Source organism: Pimephales promelas, chromosome 22 (genome assembly GCF_988280905.1).
Source record: "Pimephales promelas chromosome 22, fPimPro1.hap1.1, whole genome shotgun sequence".
Lineage (NCBI taxonomy): Eukaryota > Metazoa > Chordata > Actinopteri > Cypriniformes > Leuciscidae > Pimephales > Pimephales promelas.
In genome coordinates this window covers 4,886,079-4,902,674 of record NC_142790.1, presented here as the reverse complement: position 1 = coordinate 4,902,674, position 16,596 = coordinate 4,886,079, and the positions used below count along the sequence as shown (strand labels likewise).

The following is a 16,596-nucleotide window of genomic DNA, read 5'->3' as shown; positions in this document are numbered from 1 at the left end:
GGAAAATTGCTTTTTTTTATCATTGCTGCTAAAACGAAAAGTTACATTCATGTCACCATAACCTTGTGAAATTGCTTTACCAATTTTTGTGGTGCGTAAAAAAACTAATTTCAACTTAACTGGAAACTCAATTGAGGACAACAAAATGAAGGAAACTCAATAACAGCGCTGTGTCAGAAAACCGTGTCAGATCCCAGAAGATTGACTTATTCCTGACAAAACAACCAACATACTTATATATTTTTCAAATTCTTATCCACCATCACTGACCAGAATTGAATACGAATTAAGAAAACTAAATACTGGTCACATATAAATATCTCAAGATCATAATTACATTTCTTTAAGTACGTTTAAGTATGTACAATATACAAAAGATATTTTTGGAAGTTGTAATTCTCAATATGTCTCTCAGCAGACGAATCACATTATATATAACGAATCATAATCGCACACATCTGAGCGGAAGAACCGCTTTAAAAAAAAACTAACTTCTTTTGGTAAAAACTAACTTCGATGTCTTATTGAGAATGGAAGATAGCATGGTTAATTTTGATATTCTATTTCTAAGGCCATATTCCCGCTGAACGCAGGCACCACAGGTGATGGCAGTGGATACAGCAGGAATTCCTCTTCATCTATTCAATTCTGTCTCTGGTTCGACGCATTGTAATTGACAAATCAAACACTGCAATCTGCCAGAACATTTGTATCGCAGTGGTACTATCAGCATCACCTTTAATAGCATGTTTTAGGACTTCAAGACATCAATTATAACCAATAGGAACCCTTTCAAAATTGAACTCCAATCTTTCTAGCAGGTTCTGTATACAATAGAGCATGTATTGCTTTGAGGATTTGAAAATGACTGACACAGCATGTGTATATCCATCGTTTGTTAAAGCGAAGGGTGAAATATGTATAAAAATAATACGAATGTGAAGCTCATACAAGGTCGTGGAACGTCATTGTTGGCTTTGCAGAAAGAAAAAGCATTAAAACATCCAATTTCAGGCTATTTTGACATTTTTTTTCATGGCATCCAATTATTTTAATTTCCGCTTGAAAAGGAAAGTCCGAAGAGCGTCACATGGGAACACACACCTTTTGTAAATGAAGAGTTCAGATGCAAAAGCCTCTAAATTCCATTTGAAATTTTCTTCTAAAATGACATTTTTTTATCAAGCTTGTATATTTAACTATAGTAATTTCACTTAAATGACAATTAATAGGTAATCTTCATTGCCATTTAAGTGAAATTAGTGAACTTAAATATACAAGCTTGATAAAAATGATCATTTTAGAAGAAAATTTCAAATGACACTTAGAGGCTTTTGCATCTGAACTCTTCAAATACAAAGCCAAGACTAAATGACACAAACTGCCTTGATCACGTATTACAAATTGGGAAATAAATAAATAAAATAATTAGACTAAACAGAGATATCCAAATTGTATATTTTCCCCATTAACGTGCAATTATTAAAGACTAATTTCCGATTAATAAACCGTCATTAAGGATGCTTTTAATTTAACTAAAATAAATCTTAAACAAAATGTTAAATAACAGTATGTATAACTACAGTGGTGATTTAATGGTGTGATCAAAAAAAAAAACACTTTTAGGAATGATATCTTGAGAAGTGGTTGATTTTGGCCATCTTGATACGACACTTTTCTAACCAGACAAGATCATGGTGCGAACACTTCCTCACCTAGAATGGCAAACATGTATGACACAGAGCTGTAGGAATGCTGTTCCAGTCATTAGGCATCTTTCTCCCTCGATTATATATCCTCCTGTTTTCTGAACTGCAGTAGCAGTGTCTCTCTCTCCTCTAAGCCACAGGTTGGAAAGTGATCTTTGTGTGGGTGTCTCGTATTTACAGCAGCCATACGACCAGCAGGGAGAAAGGCTCAAGAGTCTCGTGGAGGTACGAAGCATGTTTGTGTCCTCTTAGAGAACGCTTCTTCTGACAGTTTCTTTTTCTCCGTCTCTCGTGAAAGTCCGCGACGTCCACCGATATTAGGATATGATGGCTGGGGACCATCTGACCACTGTCAGGTTATCTGCACTCACTGAGCGCTTCTTGGCTCCTTTTCTCAAGTCTTTATATTTGTCGTCACAAAGCCTGGAGATCGCCTGTGAGAAACGTGAGATAGACACAATTTCATTTATTCCTGTGATCAAAGCTGCATTTTTAGCATCATAACCTTCAGAAATATGATATGATAATTTGCGCCTCAAGAAACATTTCTGATTATTATCAATGTTGAAAACAGTTGTGCTGCTTTTTAATTTTTGTGGAACCCGTAGCACGTTTTTCACTATTCTTTAAAGGATTAGTTCACTTTTGAAAAAACTTTTGCTGATCTTTTACTCACCCCCATGTCATCCAAGATGTCCATGTCTTTCTTTCCTCAGTCGAAAAGAAATTAAGGTTTTTGATGAAAACATTCCAGGATTTTTCTCCATATAATGGACTTCAATGGGAACCGGATGGTTCAAGTATTAAAAGATGGTTAATAACTGTTTCAGATGCAGCTTCAAATGTCTTTAAACGACACCAGACGATGAATAAGGGTCTTATCATGCGAAACGATCGGTTATTTCAAAACTTATTCCAAAAATGTAACTTTTCTAAGGACAAATGCTAGCCTTGCTATATTCTCTGAGGCGCGTTTGTAACGTCACGTAATACGTAATTACGTTCAAAAGGTCACGGGCGACGTAGCCGGAAGTACAGAATCAAAATCGTCCGACATCGTTGTTTTTCCTTTTAATTCCTTTTTTTGTAAACAGTGTTTGAGTTAGTTTTCACGTTCAACCTATGCGTTCAACTTGTAAACAGTGACTCTGTACTTTCGGCTACGTCGCCCGTGACCTTTTGAACGTAATTACGTAATACGTGACGTTGCAAACGCGCCTCACAGAATAGAGCAATGCTAGCATTTGTCCTTATAAAAGTTACATTTTTGGAATAAGTTTTGAAATAACCGATCGTTTCGCATGATAAGACCCTTATTCATCGTCTGATATCGTTTAAAGACATTTGAAGCTGCATCTGAAACTGTTATTAACACTATCTTTTGGACCTTGAACCATCCGGTTCCCATTGAAGTCCATTATATGGAGAAAAATCCTGGAATGTTTTCATCAAAAACCTAAATTTATTTTCGACTGAGGAAAGAAAGACATGGACATCTTGGATGACATGGGGGTGAGTAAATTATCAGCAAAAGTTTTTTCAAAAGTGAACTAATCCTTTAATGAATAGAAATGATAACATTTTAAAATGTTAAAAAAAACTAACATTTAAAACCTCTTAAGTGTCACTCTTTCCCAATATAGTTTGTTATGTTACTATTATTATTTTTTTTTAATTTCTTTAAAGAATCTTAATGACCCCAAACATTTTAATGATAGTGTAGTTCAGTCTATGAACTTTTCAACATAATTTCAACATTTGCACTTTCACTCTCTGGGATTTTAATGAGACCATGACATTGCCTTTTCTCAGCTACAAATACAGCTTTAATTACTTCCATTTAATAACACTGAACAACAAAAAAAAAAGGTATTACTTTTTTAAGCTTTAATACATTCCTTTGACTTAGGCCCAGAAAACTATTTTTAAATGTTTCAAGGTTTTTCATGACTGTGGAACTGGACTATCTGAAGACTTTCCCTGAAAGTCACTTTTCCCTGTGTAATAGTCTAACAGGACTGAGTGAAAACCTGGGGACATTACTACACTGTGTATTTTATCTAAAATATTAATATGATAATATTTGTATTATTTAATATTTATATATTTAAATATTATAATATTTCATGGTAAAGTTTAGAGATATAGAGTTGGGACATGGGTGTTCTGTGTCGTTTTACTTAATGTTTTTAATTATATGTTTTAAATTTGTAGTTAGCTTTTAGTTAGACATTTTGCTTAATAATAAAATGTGTTTTAGAGTTAATTTTCATGCAATTTTATACATATAATGTCCTGGGGAGTGGGGACAGAAATGTCACCCTTTCGGTGGAATGGCTCATCTGCTGAATTATGAGAGATGCCAATAACATTGAGTAGAAACAGAATTAGCTAGATACACATTTTTTACAAGTGAAAGTGTCACAAAAGTGTAGGCCAAACCTGTACTTTCAAATGCACAAACCAAATTTCCAAGTGCAAACACCTCCAATAATAAGCCAGAAAAAGTTTCAATATTGAGACAAGATACAGTTTGCGTCCATTATTTCGAGGTGACAGCTGATTGTTTGTGGGAGTGTATAAAGAGGGCCAGTGCAAAATGGAAGCGGGGGTCTGGTCCTTGTGAAAGAACTGGATCACAAACCACTGATTGAGCTGTCCACCCACAGACCACTGACTCTAGATGGGCTACTACATCACCAAACGCAACCACACACAAACACACACATAACTAACATCATTATAGGCCTGGTGTTGTCTGGGCTGTAATTGGGCAGCATTGAGGCTGAACGCTGGCAAATGACACACATGGGGATTCAGGCGAGGTAATTACTCAGCCCTGCTGCTACTGAACCAATGGACCAATACAACATGTCACCATATTCCTTCTTTTCGAGAGTTGTAACACAAAGCAAGCTTTTGAGTTTCACTGCCATATTCCTTATAACTTGCTGGAATAGATTCAATTTAAAGGAGTAGTTTTGCTTATAAAAAAAACTTTTGCTGATAATTTACTCACCCCCCCATGTCATCCAAGATGTCCATGTCATTCTTTCTTCAGTTGAAAATAAATTAATGTTTTTGATGAAAACATTCCAGGATTTTCTCCATATAATGGACTTCAATGGGAACCAAACGGTTCAAGGTCTAAATAAGAGTTTCAGTGCAGCTTCAAAGTGCTTTAAACGACACCAGATGATGAATAAGGGTCTAGGACCCTTCAAGTCATCATGACTCAAAAAAAAGATTTGTTCATTTTGATGAACGAGTTTGAACAGGACAGTCACGAACACTCATCACAGAACAGAGCAAGGCGAGCATTTGTGCTTATAAAACTTAAACTTTTTTATTTATTTTTTAAATGACCGATCGTTTCTCTAGATAAGACCCTTATTCATCGCCTGGTGTCGTTTAAAGCCCTTTGAAGCTGCACTGAAACTCTCATTTGGACCTTCAAAGTCCATTATATGGTGAAAATCATGGAATGTTTTCATCAAAAACCTTAATTTCTTTTCGACTGAAAAAAGAAAGACATGGACATCTTGGATGACATGGGGTGAGTAAATTATCAGCAAAAGTTTTTTTTTTTTTTTTAAAGTGAACTACTCCTTTAACAATCTGCCAAGATATTGAACTTTCTTTGACAACATAGAAACCAAAGAAAACTGGGATGTGAATGTGCTCTTAAAATGACAGTCAGTATAGTGTGTGTTAGTGATCTGAAGCGATATTGACCCTCTCACCTCCAGTTTCTGGGCCTTGTCTCTGCTGAGAGGCTCCAGGGGAAAGTTGAGGTTGTTCGCCTCGGAAAGTGAACGCAAGTCAAAATAGTACTTGGCGTAGACGCTCGATGGAACGTTAATATTGAACTGCAGAAGCTCCAGAAACTGCCGCTCCAACTCGTTCCTGGTGGGAGAGAAAGAAAGCAAAGATAATTAGCTTTGTGAATGTTTCTTTTGACATTTGTCAGTGGGCGGTAATAAGCGAAAAGGCAATCTTGACAGTCTAGCTATTGAAGAAAAGCACATTTCAAAAAAAACAAAAAAAAACAAAAAAAATCAATGCCTTTTCATTTCAAAACCTCAATTCTGTCAAGAAACAACAAGTTCTGATCATTTGTTCATATTAAAAAAAAATCGTCCTTTATACATGACCAAATTTCACAGCACTAACAAAACTTATGTTCTACCAACCACATAATTATTCCAACGGACCAACTAAATATAGCCAACAAAAAACAACAAACCCACACTCTCTGGTCCTCTGCTGTTTGTGGTATTCTTTGAGACAGTATAACAGCCTCCGTCACTGAATTTATAGTCAGGACAGTCTTTAAAATAACTGTGTACTCAGCAGGAGTTGAAAGGACAGATGGGAAAACATGCTGAAACTATTTAGTCGATTTCTTCAGGGAATACTGTATATCTATGGTACCTTAAAAGGATACTCCTCCACCCAAAAGTGAAAATTCTCTTATCATTTACTCACCCTCAAGTTTTTGCAAACCTGTATGAGATTCTTTCTTCTGCTGAACACAAAGGAAGATATTTTGAAGAACGATTGGGACTTTGGCATCATTGACTACCATAGTATTTACTATGGAAGTCAATGGTGCAAAACAACTGTTTGGTTCCAGTCGTTCATCAAAATATCTTCCTTTGTGTGAAAATGGCAAACGCTACTGTGTTATCTTGCATTTGGAGGCGGATGCTTGACGTTTGTGAATGCAATCTTGTGTGACTGTTCTGAGAGCCAAATAAGGCAGACTTTGGCTCAAACAAAGTTGTAGTTTGGTCTCCTGGTTAGTGCAGGTATCCAATCATATGATATGTTGGGACAAAGTCGTGCGTATATAGGTATGTATTCGGTAAATGTGTTTATATCATGTCTTCTTATCTGATTAAAAATGATCTGCCTCAATTCAGTGCTTTGTTTATGTGAAATTTTAAGATTTTATGCACATCTTGCCATTCCATTCACTGTTTTTAAGTGATATGTGCATGGATAAATAGCTAATGTAGTATCTAACTGTTGTTCCACAATATTTGAGATACTTGTGGTACTGAAAGTCTGCCATTTTGAAAACAACAACAACAAAAGCTCACATGTCTTCCACGGTGATGTCTTTGAGGATCTGGCAGTAGTCGACATTCCATACGGCCTGATCATCCCACACCTTTGACGCCAACAGGATGGCACCCAAAACGATCCTTTTCCAGTTAGCAGGACAGATATCAATCTCTGCATATGTTAATAATCTCTCCAGATACACCTGAGAAAAGAAATGAGAGAGGAAGTGCTTCATTATCTTTACTCCAGAGATATTCTCATAATTAAGTTTAACATTAATAAGAATTGATTAACGGGCATTATTCAAAATCAAAGTGAAGTAAGTTATTGCTTGGAAATTAAAGGAGAAATTCACTTTTGAAAAAAACTTTTGCTGATAATTTACTCAGCCCCATGTCATCCAAGATGTCCATGTCTTTCTTTCTTCAGTCGAAAAGAAATTAAGGTTTTTGATGAAAACATTCCAGGATTTTTCTCCATATAATGGACTTCAATGGGAACCAAATGGTTCAAGGTCCAAACGGCAGTTTCAGTGCAAACTGTAAACTGTTCAAAGGGCTTTAAACGATTCCAGACGATGATTAAGGGTTTTATCAAGCGAAACGATCGCTCATTAAAAAAAAAAAGTTTCCGTTTTATAAGCTCAAATGCTCGCCTTTCTCTGTTCTGTGGTGTTGTTCGTGACTCTCCTGTTCGAACTCGCTCATCAAAATGAACTAATCTTTTTCCGAGTCAATTTGTTTGTTTCGTTCGTTGAATGGACCAAATGACTCGGAAAAAGATTCGTTCATTTTGATGAGCGAGTTCGAACAGGAGAGTCACAAACGGCATCACAGAACAGAGCAAGGAGAGCATTTGAGCTTATAAAATTTAAACTTTGTTATTTATTTATTAAATAAGCGATCATTTCTCTTGATAAGACCCTTATTTATCGTCTGGAATCGTTTAAAGCCCTTTGAACAGTTTGCACTGAAAGTGTCTTTCGGACCTTGAACCGTTTGGTTCCCATTGAAGTCCATTTTATGGAGAAAATCCTGGAATATTTTCATCAAAAACCTTAATTTCTTTTCGACTGAAGAAAGAAAGACATGGACATCTTGGATGACATGGCGGTGAGAAAATTGAGTAATTTTTTTCAAAAGTGAACTACTCCTTTAAGTCAGTAGTAAAGAAACCAGTGTTTGTTTCTAGATTCTTGTGTCCGACCCTTCCGTTTCTGTTTTTAGAGCAACGTTATTACAGCCTCACAACAAAAATGTGATTACTGCAAGACTGACACGCGGGTCAGGGAGCACGGATGCCGAAAGACAAACAAACACGAATGCTCAGCCGACCAACACAAACACCTGATGCCTCACTGGTAACAAACCAAATACCATTCAGTTATACTATGACACTAACATGTACCATGTAAATATAATGATTCTGAAGAACATCAGTTATGTCTCAGGCCCCATCTTTGCACAGAGACAGCATTCAGAATTAAAGGAGTAGTTCACTTTTGAAAAAACTTTTGCTGATAATTTACTCACCCCCATGTCATCCAAGATGTCCATGTCTTTCTTTCCTCAGTCGAAAAGAAATTAAGGTTTTTGATGAAAACATTCCAGGATTTTTCTCCATATAATGGACTTACATGGGAACCAGACGGTCCGAGGTCCAAACGACAGTTAATAACAGTTTCAGATGCAGCTTCAAATGTCTTTAAACAACACCAGATGATGAATAAGGGTCTTATCATGCGAAACGATCGGTTATTTCAAAACTTATTCCAAAAATGTAACTTTTCTGAAACACAAATGCTAGCCTTGCTGTATTCTGTGAGGCTCGTTTGCAACGTCACGTAATACGTAATTACGTTCAAAAGGTCACGGGCGACGTAGCCGGAAGTACAGAATCAAAATCGTCCGACATCGTTGTTTTACCTTTTAATTCCTTTTTTGTAAACGGCGTTTGAGTTAGTTTTCACGTTCAACCTATGCGTTCAACTTGTAAAAACTCTGACTCTGTACTTCTGGCTACGTCGCCCGTGACCTTTTGAACGTAATTACGTAATACGTGACGTTACAAACGCGCCTCACAGAATAGAGCAATGCTAGCATTTGTCCTTAGAAAAGTTACATTTTTGGAATAAGTTTTGAAATAACCGATCGTTTCGCATGATAAGACCCTTATTCATCATCTGGTGTCGTTTAAAGACATTCGAAGCTGCATCTGAAACTGTTATTAACTGTTGTTTGGACCTCGAACCGTCTGGTTCCCATGTAAGTCCATTATATGGAGAAAAATCCTGGAATGTTTTCATCAAAAACCTTAATTTCTTTTCGACTGAGGAAAGAAAGACATGGACATCTTGGATGACATGGGGGTGAGTAAATCATCAGCAAACGTTTTTTCAAAAGTGAACTAATCCTTTAAAAATGACTTTCCTCTTTTCTTATACTTCCGCGTAGGCTGTGTATAGCACCCTGACCTCTCCATAAATGTAACAATGCGTCAATTCTACGCGTACCGCAAGCGCTGTGATTGGTCTGCTAGAATCCCTCCCTCGGGTTTCACATGTTCCCTCAGCATGTGTAATCAACGTGGACAACGGCGCAAAAGTATAAATGAAAACCAATGCATAGTCTATGGCGTAGAGGCTCCGACGCGGAAGTATAAATCAGCCTTTAGCTCTGCTGCTTTTGGCATTATATATCATGGAATATTCTTACATGTATTAGAAAACTACACTGGCAATCAAGGAGAGGGGTTAAGCTGGTTTAGACCCTGCTTATCTTAATCTGACCATTACCAGTTTGATTGTTTACTAGCATTTCTGACACTGGTAAACTATGGAGTGCCACAAGGATCTGTGTCAGGCCCCCTGCTGTTATAATATACATGCTGCCCCTCTGAAATATTAAGAAACATGGTTTTTCTCCACCACCAATGTAGATTTTTCCTTGACATGGTCATGGTCATGCTCACTGAGGCTCAACGAGATTTTAAATAAGGCCAAATGACACTGTATCAATGAAACGTGTATTACTTTGAAAATATGTATTGTCAAACAGACAAGTGACAACTAGACAAGTGTATTATATTGAGGCTTGGTTACTGTTTTTAAGGCTAATTTTTTGGCTATTTATAAATACAAATGAGTGTAGAAGTCATAGCCACAATGCTAAATTATTTTGGGTTGTTTCCCTTCCCAGGTGCTGCTATGTTGTTACAAAAGTATTTGGGGTCATTATTAGCATGTAGCTAAGCTAAAAGCTCTGACTACTTAAAAAAAAAAAAAAAAAAAAAAAAAAAGAACAGCTATTCTTTGTCACATGCTTCGAAGTATTTGTTCGTGCCTGTAGGATGTTACAAGTCAAAGTCTACTGCTATGTTTAGGGGCCGAGTAGGAGCAATATAGATGGTTGCCTTATTACCACCAATAATCTTCCTTTGTGTACTTGTAAAAAGAAAGCTATAAACATTGCTTACTGAGTGGTTGAATTGTAAGTCTGTGTTCTGTTGACCTAGCATATGACGGTATGCTGTAGCCATGGGCGTCTTTAGCATTCAGAAACACTGCTGATGGATGTAGGCGAACAAAGACGTCCTTATTAAATGAAAAGCTCATGATGTATGCATTTAGAAAAGAGACGTAGAAGCACTAAAAGCTCACATACACACTCAATGGGGGACAACAATGTCAAATAAGATTATTTTGCCCACAGTGGGAAAGTTATCTAACAAGAAGCCAATTTTTTGCAGAAAGTGTCAGACAGAAATCGCACGTTTAATTGGTTCCACTGCATTGCGGGGCTCCAGCTCACCCGTGGGCAACTGTGTGCAAAATATGTGCTTAGAAAAACATGTTTGTGTATATATTCATTCATAATCATCAACAACAGTCAGACTCACTCAGCACCTTCCAGAAAAACGCTAACCTAGGTAGAGCTATTAAAACATAATTGAGTTTTTATTCTGTTGAGTCATAAAAACAGAGTGATAAATATTTAATTAACATTAATTAAATAAAGATGTCCTGGTTAGCATTATTTATATATAATATTATAGTCTATTTTATATTTTAAATTAGCTTCAATTTTAATTAAAGTTTTAGTCATTTGTTTTGTGTTATTTCAAATTAGCTGTAGTTTATTTTTATTTCAGTTTTAGTCATTTTAACCTTCAAATGGCCTTCACTTCTGGGCTTCCCCAATAAATGATTGAGTAATTTTACAAAAAATAATATAGATTTTTAATCATACAAATAATATATATTTTTTGTTTACTTCTCATCTATTCATTAATGCTGTGCTTTTGGAGATATTTTGTATCCATACACCACACAATTCCTCAACTACACCATTAGCTTGCATATGAAATATTACTTGCCTATGAAATAATATTTTAAAATAATATTTTAAAATATTATTCAATTTTATTAGTTATTTTGATGAAAAACTAGACAATTAGAAGCGTCAACCGTGGCAATAAAATCAAATCAATTTATATCAATTTATACTGTGTATATACAGTATATATATATATATATATATATATACTGTATATATATATATATACATATATACACACACACACACACTGTATATACTGTATAAATTGATTTTATTTTATTGGCACGGTTGACACTTTTAATTTTCTAGTTTTTCATCAAAATGACTTTTTTCAATTTTATTTTAGCTTAATTTATTTTATTGGATAGTGTCATACATCAGTTCCCTTTCAATAACTGAAGCGACAGCCAATCAGATTCCACCAGCATCTCTGCACCTGTTGGCCTCTGCAGGTCAAGGAACAGGCTCAGTCTGTCTCAATCTACATTTAGCAACAAAGTCACAAACAATCTGTCTGTCTGAGAAGTCTATCAATTCACAGACACCAAGTCTATCTCAGACGAAATCTCAAACTCAAATATAATAGCTACACTGTATTATTAGTCTGAGACTTTTGACTAAAAGGCCATTTTTTTCCCCTCTGGCTTATCTCCGGTAGGAAGGAGATATCAAACTGATATGGAAAAAGTGACTAACCACAGTTAGCTTGTTAATGAGACATTTAGGGGCGAGCACATCTGCAATAATTGGTACTACAATAATAATGGCAATAGTCTACAAGAAAGGTTCTCCAGACAATACCGAAATAAGCACAGGGACATTTATTCCATTTTTCCCCCAGCCATCTAGAAGTAACAAACTGATTAAATTGCATCTTAAATCAGATTGCAGCTTATAAGTTTAAGAACATGCTTGCCATTTCTGTATATATCATAAACACAAAAGATGGTCTATGAACAGTCGATGGGAACCAGCCTCTATACCTCCCCTTAAGCCCATCTCAACCATTCACAGCCTCTTGCATGTCTAGAACTGCTTTAATGACACCTCATAAAAGGAAAGTGAGAAGGGATAAGCCTTCAAAAGAAGAGAGACAGCTGCTGGGCTTAGCACCAGCTACTAAAGCAGTAAATATGACAACTATTTTCACCTGAGTGATGGTAAATCCACTACACTTACGGTAAACCCTATTTTAACTTGTGCTACCAGCCAATCCAAAAACGACAAAGGGGAACTTTCATTGGGCAAGTATTAAGTCACATGACCTGACTCACCAGAGTAACAACGGCACACTCAGCTGTGAGCTGGGCGGCACTGAAGAGCGTGCGGACGAATCGGTAGATCTGTTTCTGTTCCGGGTCGTGCTTCTCATAGTCTGACGGCACCTCCGATTTCTGTGGGAAGACGACGTTTCAGGACATTCTGTGCAGGATGTAATTAAACAGCTTATAAATGAGCTGCACTTACTGTAAGTGGATGAAGTTTCTCATCAAAAATGTCTAACAGCATTCGCCCCTCCACATTTCTGTAAGGAGAATGGTTCATGAAATTAGATTAGGGAAGAATTGTCCTTATTGTCTGAGATTTATTCATATAATGCATTAAAGAGCTAGAAAGGAAAGTCTGTCATGATACATTTTCAATGTTTCCAAAACCATTTCCAACCATGTCAAAGTTACATTTCAACAGCTCTGTCGCCTTGTTTGTAGGTTATAAAGCTTTAATGGTTTATATGGCACTAAGGATTTGAGAGAAAGATAGGCACAAAGTCTGAGTAACATATAGAAACAGAACAGAAAAGATATAGAGTATATTGTCAGGTATAGATAAATAGCGAAAGGAAGGATGGACAGACGGACGGACGGACGGACAGACAGATAGATAGACACGGTAGATAGATAGACAGCCAGAGAGATATGGTAGACAGACAGACAGACAGATAGACAGATAGATAGATAGATAGATAGATAGATAGATAGATAGATAGATAGATAGATAGATAGATAGATAGATAGATAGATAGATAGATAGATAGATAGATACATAGATAGATAGATAGATAGATAGATAGATAGACAGCCAGAGAGATATGGTAGACAGACAGACAGACAGACAGACAGACAGACAGACAGACAGATAGATAGATAGATAGATAGATAGATAGATAGATAGATAGATAGATAGATAGATAGATAGATAGATAGATAGATAGATAGATAGATAGATAGATAGATAGATAGATAGATAGATAGATAGATAGACAGCCAGAGAGATATGGTAGACAGACAGACAGACAGACAGAAAGACAGATAGACAGATAGATAGATAGATAGATAGATAGATAGATAGATAGATAGATAGATAGATAGATAGATAGATAGATAGATAGATAGATAGATAGATAGATAGATAGATAGATAGATAGATAGATAGATAGATAGATAGATAGATAGATAGATAGATAGATAGATAGATAGACAGCCAGAGAGATATGGTAGACAGACAGACAGACAGACAGACAGATAGATAGATAGATAGATAGATAGATAGATAGATAGATAGATAGATAGATGATAGATAGATAGATAGATAGATAGATAGATAGATAGATAGATAGACAGACAGATAAAGATAGATAAATAGACAGACAGACAGATAGAGAGAGAGACAGGTAGATACAGTAGATAGACAGACGGACGGACGGACGGACGGACGGACGGACGGACGGACGGACGGACGGACGGACGGACGGACGGACGGACGGACGGACGGACGGACGGACGGACGGACGGACGGACGGACGGACGGACGGACGGACGGACGGACGGACGGACGGACAGACAGACAGACAGACAGACAGACAGACAGACAGACAGACAGACAGACAGACAGATAGATAGATAGATAGATAGATAGATAGATAGATATAGATCTTTTTAATTCAGCTAATTTAAAATAAAATATCCAGTCTTTTATATGATATTATAAAACTGGAGTTAGGCAACACAAAGACTGGTTTAAATCACAATGTTATACAACCAGTCCATTGAAAAAGACAAAATAGATGCACACACTTTCAGAAGGCAGGGTAATCAATCTTTTCTTCACCCACAGTGCATTGCAACACATGTGGTTGAGAGTATTTGGATCCCTGAGTCCAAACCCATTTACGAACCTCCAGCCTGTCTTTGTGAAGCGCGACACACACTGCTGGACTTCACCACACAAAAGCAGTTTTCCTGCAGTGCCATTCACACTGTCGTGTGTAGTCACTCAAACACACACATCTTTCCCTGAGCTCTCATTGTAACAGCAACTGATCTGATGAGAGGAATGAAAATCATACCTGTTCTTTATATGGTAGTATATTGCGAGGGAGACACTGCAAACAGAAGAAACAATAGAGAGAAGTTGATATAATGAAGTGATCAACAACATGATGAAACATTAAATCCAATCTAAATGGGATCTAAAACATTTCTGTGAAGCTGTAGAGTTATCTGTGAATTGTGCTGCTATAATAAGTCCTTGCTTATTAACTGCACAATGTGTACATAAAAGAATATGCTATTCTTTTAATGAATCTGTAGAACTGACAAGCGGAAAACACTACAGTATGTATGATGCGTGTCAACCGCTCATAAAACTATCTTCAATTTAATGCCAAAAGAGGCCTTGTATACGAAAATCGAATTTCTTAGTAAATGCATACATCATCCCATATCAATTATCGCCAAATCTTGGGGCTAATTTTGTATATACATTTTCTGATATTTGATTTATAATTGTACATGTTCATTTGTGCTATTTTTATCGCTCAGTTAAGTTTAAGTATTTAAAAACAATGATTTAATAACACTGTTAAAAGGTAATATTTAGCTAATTTTGATTCTATTAAAATGTATCATTGATTTTAGGTTTCTGTTTTATTACTTTTTTTAATTCAGTCAGTATAGAATTTGTAGCAGCCATTTACATGTTATTATTAGCCATAAAATGAAATGAATTATTGGCTAATTTGGCTTATTATTGATCAGAACTTTAATGGTGCATACCTAAACCTATTCAATCCATAAAGTGACATTGAATGTGATCAGGCAGGCAAATTATCTTGAATCAAAAAGAGGAGTCACTGGTTTATCGAATCAGCTCAGATGTCAAACTCACTCATTATACCAATGGTTATTATTTAACAGCAATACAATCTAAGAAGTTGTTAAGCCCAATTTCCAAAGGTTTTTCTTTCAAAATTCTCTTTCCACATCCGTTTCAGCTCATTTAGTCCCTGTTTACACCTGGTATTAAAGGGATAGTACACTTTTCACTTTAGTTCACAATTCGAGTACCATTTGATGGTGTATTTGAGGTTGGGTTGGCTGACGGTGCTGTCATCCAGGAAGATCGTCGAACAGGAGCTGTACTTGCGTCTCATTGGACCAGACGGATGTTGCTGAAAGACAAGGTGAAACAGTTCTCAGTCAGTTATTCTCAAACGCACACACTTTCAGCAAACATGCTGCAAAATAGGCCACCTGCCGCCCCACAGAAGCCATTATCCTCTCATTTATACCTGAGTGGTTCTCACTACATGTGTGCATTAGTGTGGGTAAGATTCCCAATCCAGTACAACACAAACATAGTAATGTATTATGCAACTTACTAGACAATGTTTAGCAAGATATCAAACTGATAAGCAACATTAATAGAGCAAAGAAATCCTTAAAATGTCAAAAACACACACATTATCACAGGAAAATGAATAGAGCAATGAGCAAATATTTACCTTTGACTCCGCAATGTGTGTTAACTTGCAAAGCAAGTAAAAGACATTAAAATAGGAACAAAGCATAAGCTAGTCATTGCAAATTTAGTGTGAAGAGCATGCGGTAATGAAATGAAAATAATCAAGCCATGCTTATTAAATCCTTTATATAGAATTAAAGCATTGAACAGCAACGAAATGCAGTTTATGATGCAACACAAGCCCAGAGACTCGTGCAATATTGGGTTTGGGCATTCTCATGTGGTGGTTGACTGATGGATTCGATTAGTTATGAGAGTGTTGTGAAACTTGGGGAAATATCTTCATTGCAGACACACAAGCATTATGAGAATCGCACTACCAGAAGACACACAACCACTGATGTCATCGCATCTGCTGCTGCTACTTACATGGTTGACGTACAGACTTTTCCGTTTTTCCCGAACTGTAAAGAGAAACGCATAATTACCAACACTCGCACAACAGTCGATATAGTTGTTTAGAGAAAGACAAAAAGACAAGGGCCACAATTACTGTGATGTCAGTAACATTAAGAGGGAAGTATCTAACAATCTGTGGTCTTGGTCTGTATTTCATTATAAACAGTTTGGGGGGCAACTGAAGCAAATGAAATGTGTTTTAATTCAACTTCTCAAAAAAAAAAAAAAAAAAAGAAAGCTGATTGGCTTCATAGACTTATTTTTGAGTATCAGCATGA

The 16,596-nt window shown here is 36.4% G+C and overlaps 1 protein-coding gene across 4 annotated transcripts in view; it reads right to left on the bottom strand.

The window, feature by feature from the left end:
* Positions 1 to 1,301: 1,301 nt before the first annotated feature.
* ccny (cyclin Y) overlaps positions 1,302 to 16,596 on the bottom strand; it is a 58,239-nt gene continuing 42,944 nt past the window's right edge. For 2 of the 4 annotated variants that reach the window (XM_039666535.2, XM_039666536.2), the window contains 8 exons: positions 16,289 to 16,323; positions 15,463 to 15,566; positions 14,463 to 14,498; positions 12,584 to 12,641; positions 12,391 to 12,510; positions 6,815 to 6,981; positions 5,453 to 5,615; positions 1,303 to 2,143 (listed from right to left, as the gene is read on the bottom strand). In XM_039666535.2, the coding sequence (XP_039522469.1) occupies positions 2,027 to 2,143; positions 5,453 to 5,615; positions 6,815 to 6,981; positions 12,391 to 12,510; positions 12,584 to 12,641; positions 14,463 to 14,498; positions 15,463 to 15,566; positions 16,289 to 16,323 (800 nt within the window). In that variant the 3' untranslated portion in view covers positions 1,303 to 2,026. Of the gene's footprint in view, positions 2,144 to 5,452; positions 5,616 to 6,814; positions 6,982 to 12,390; positions 12,511 to 12,583; positions 12,642 to 14,462; positions 14,499 to 15,462; positions 15,567 to 15,899; positions 15,924 to 16,288; positions 16,324 to 16,596 lie in introns of all 4 variants that reach the window. The other 2 variants (XM_039666533.2, XM_039666534.2) reach the window with 2 other exon arrangements.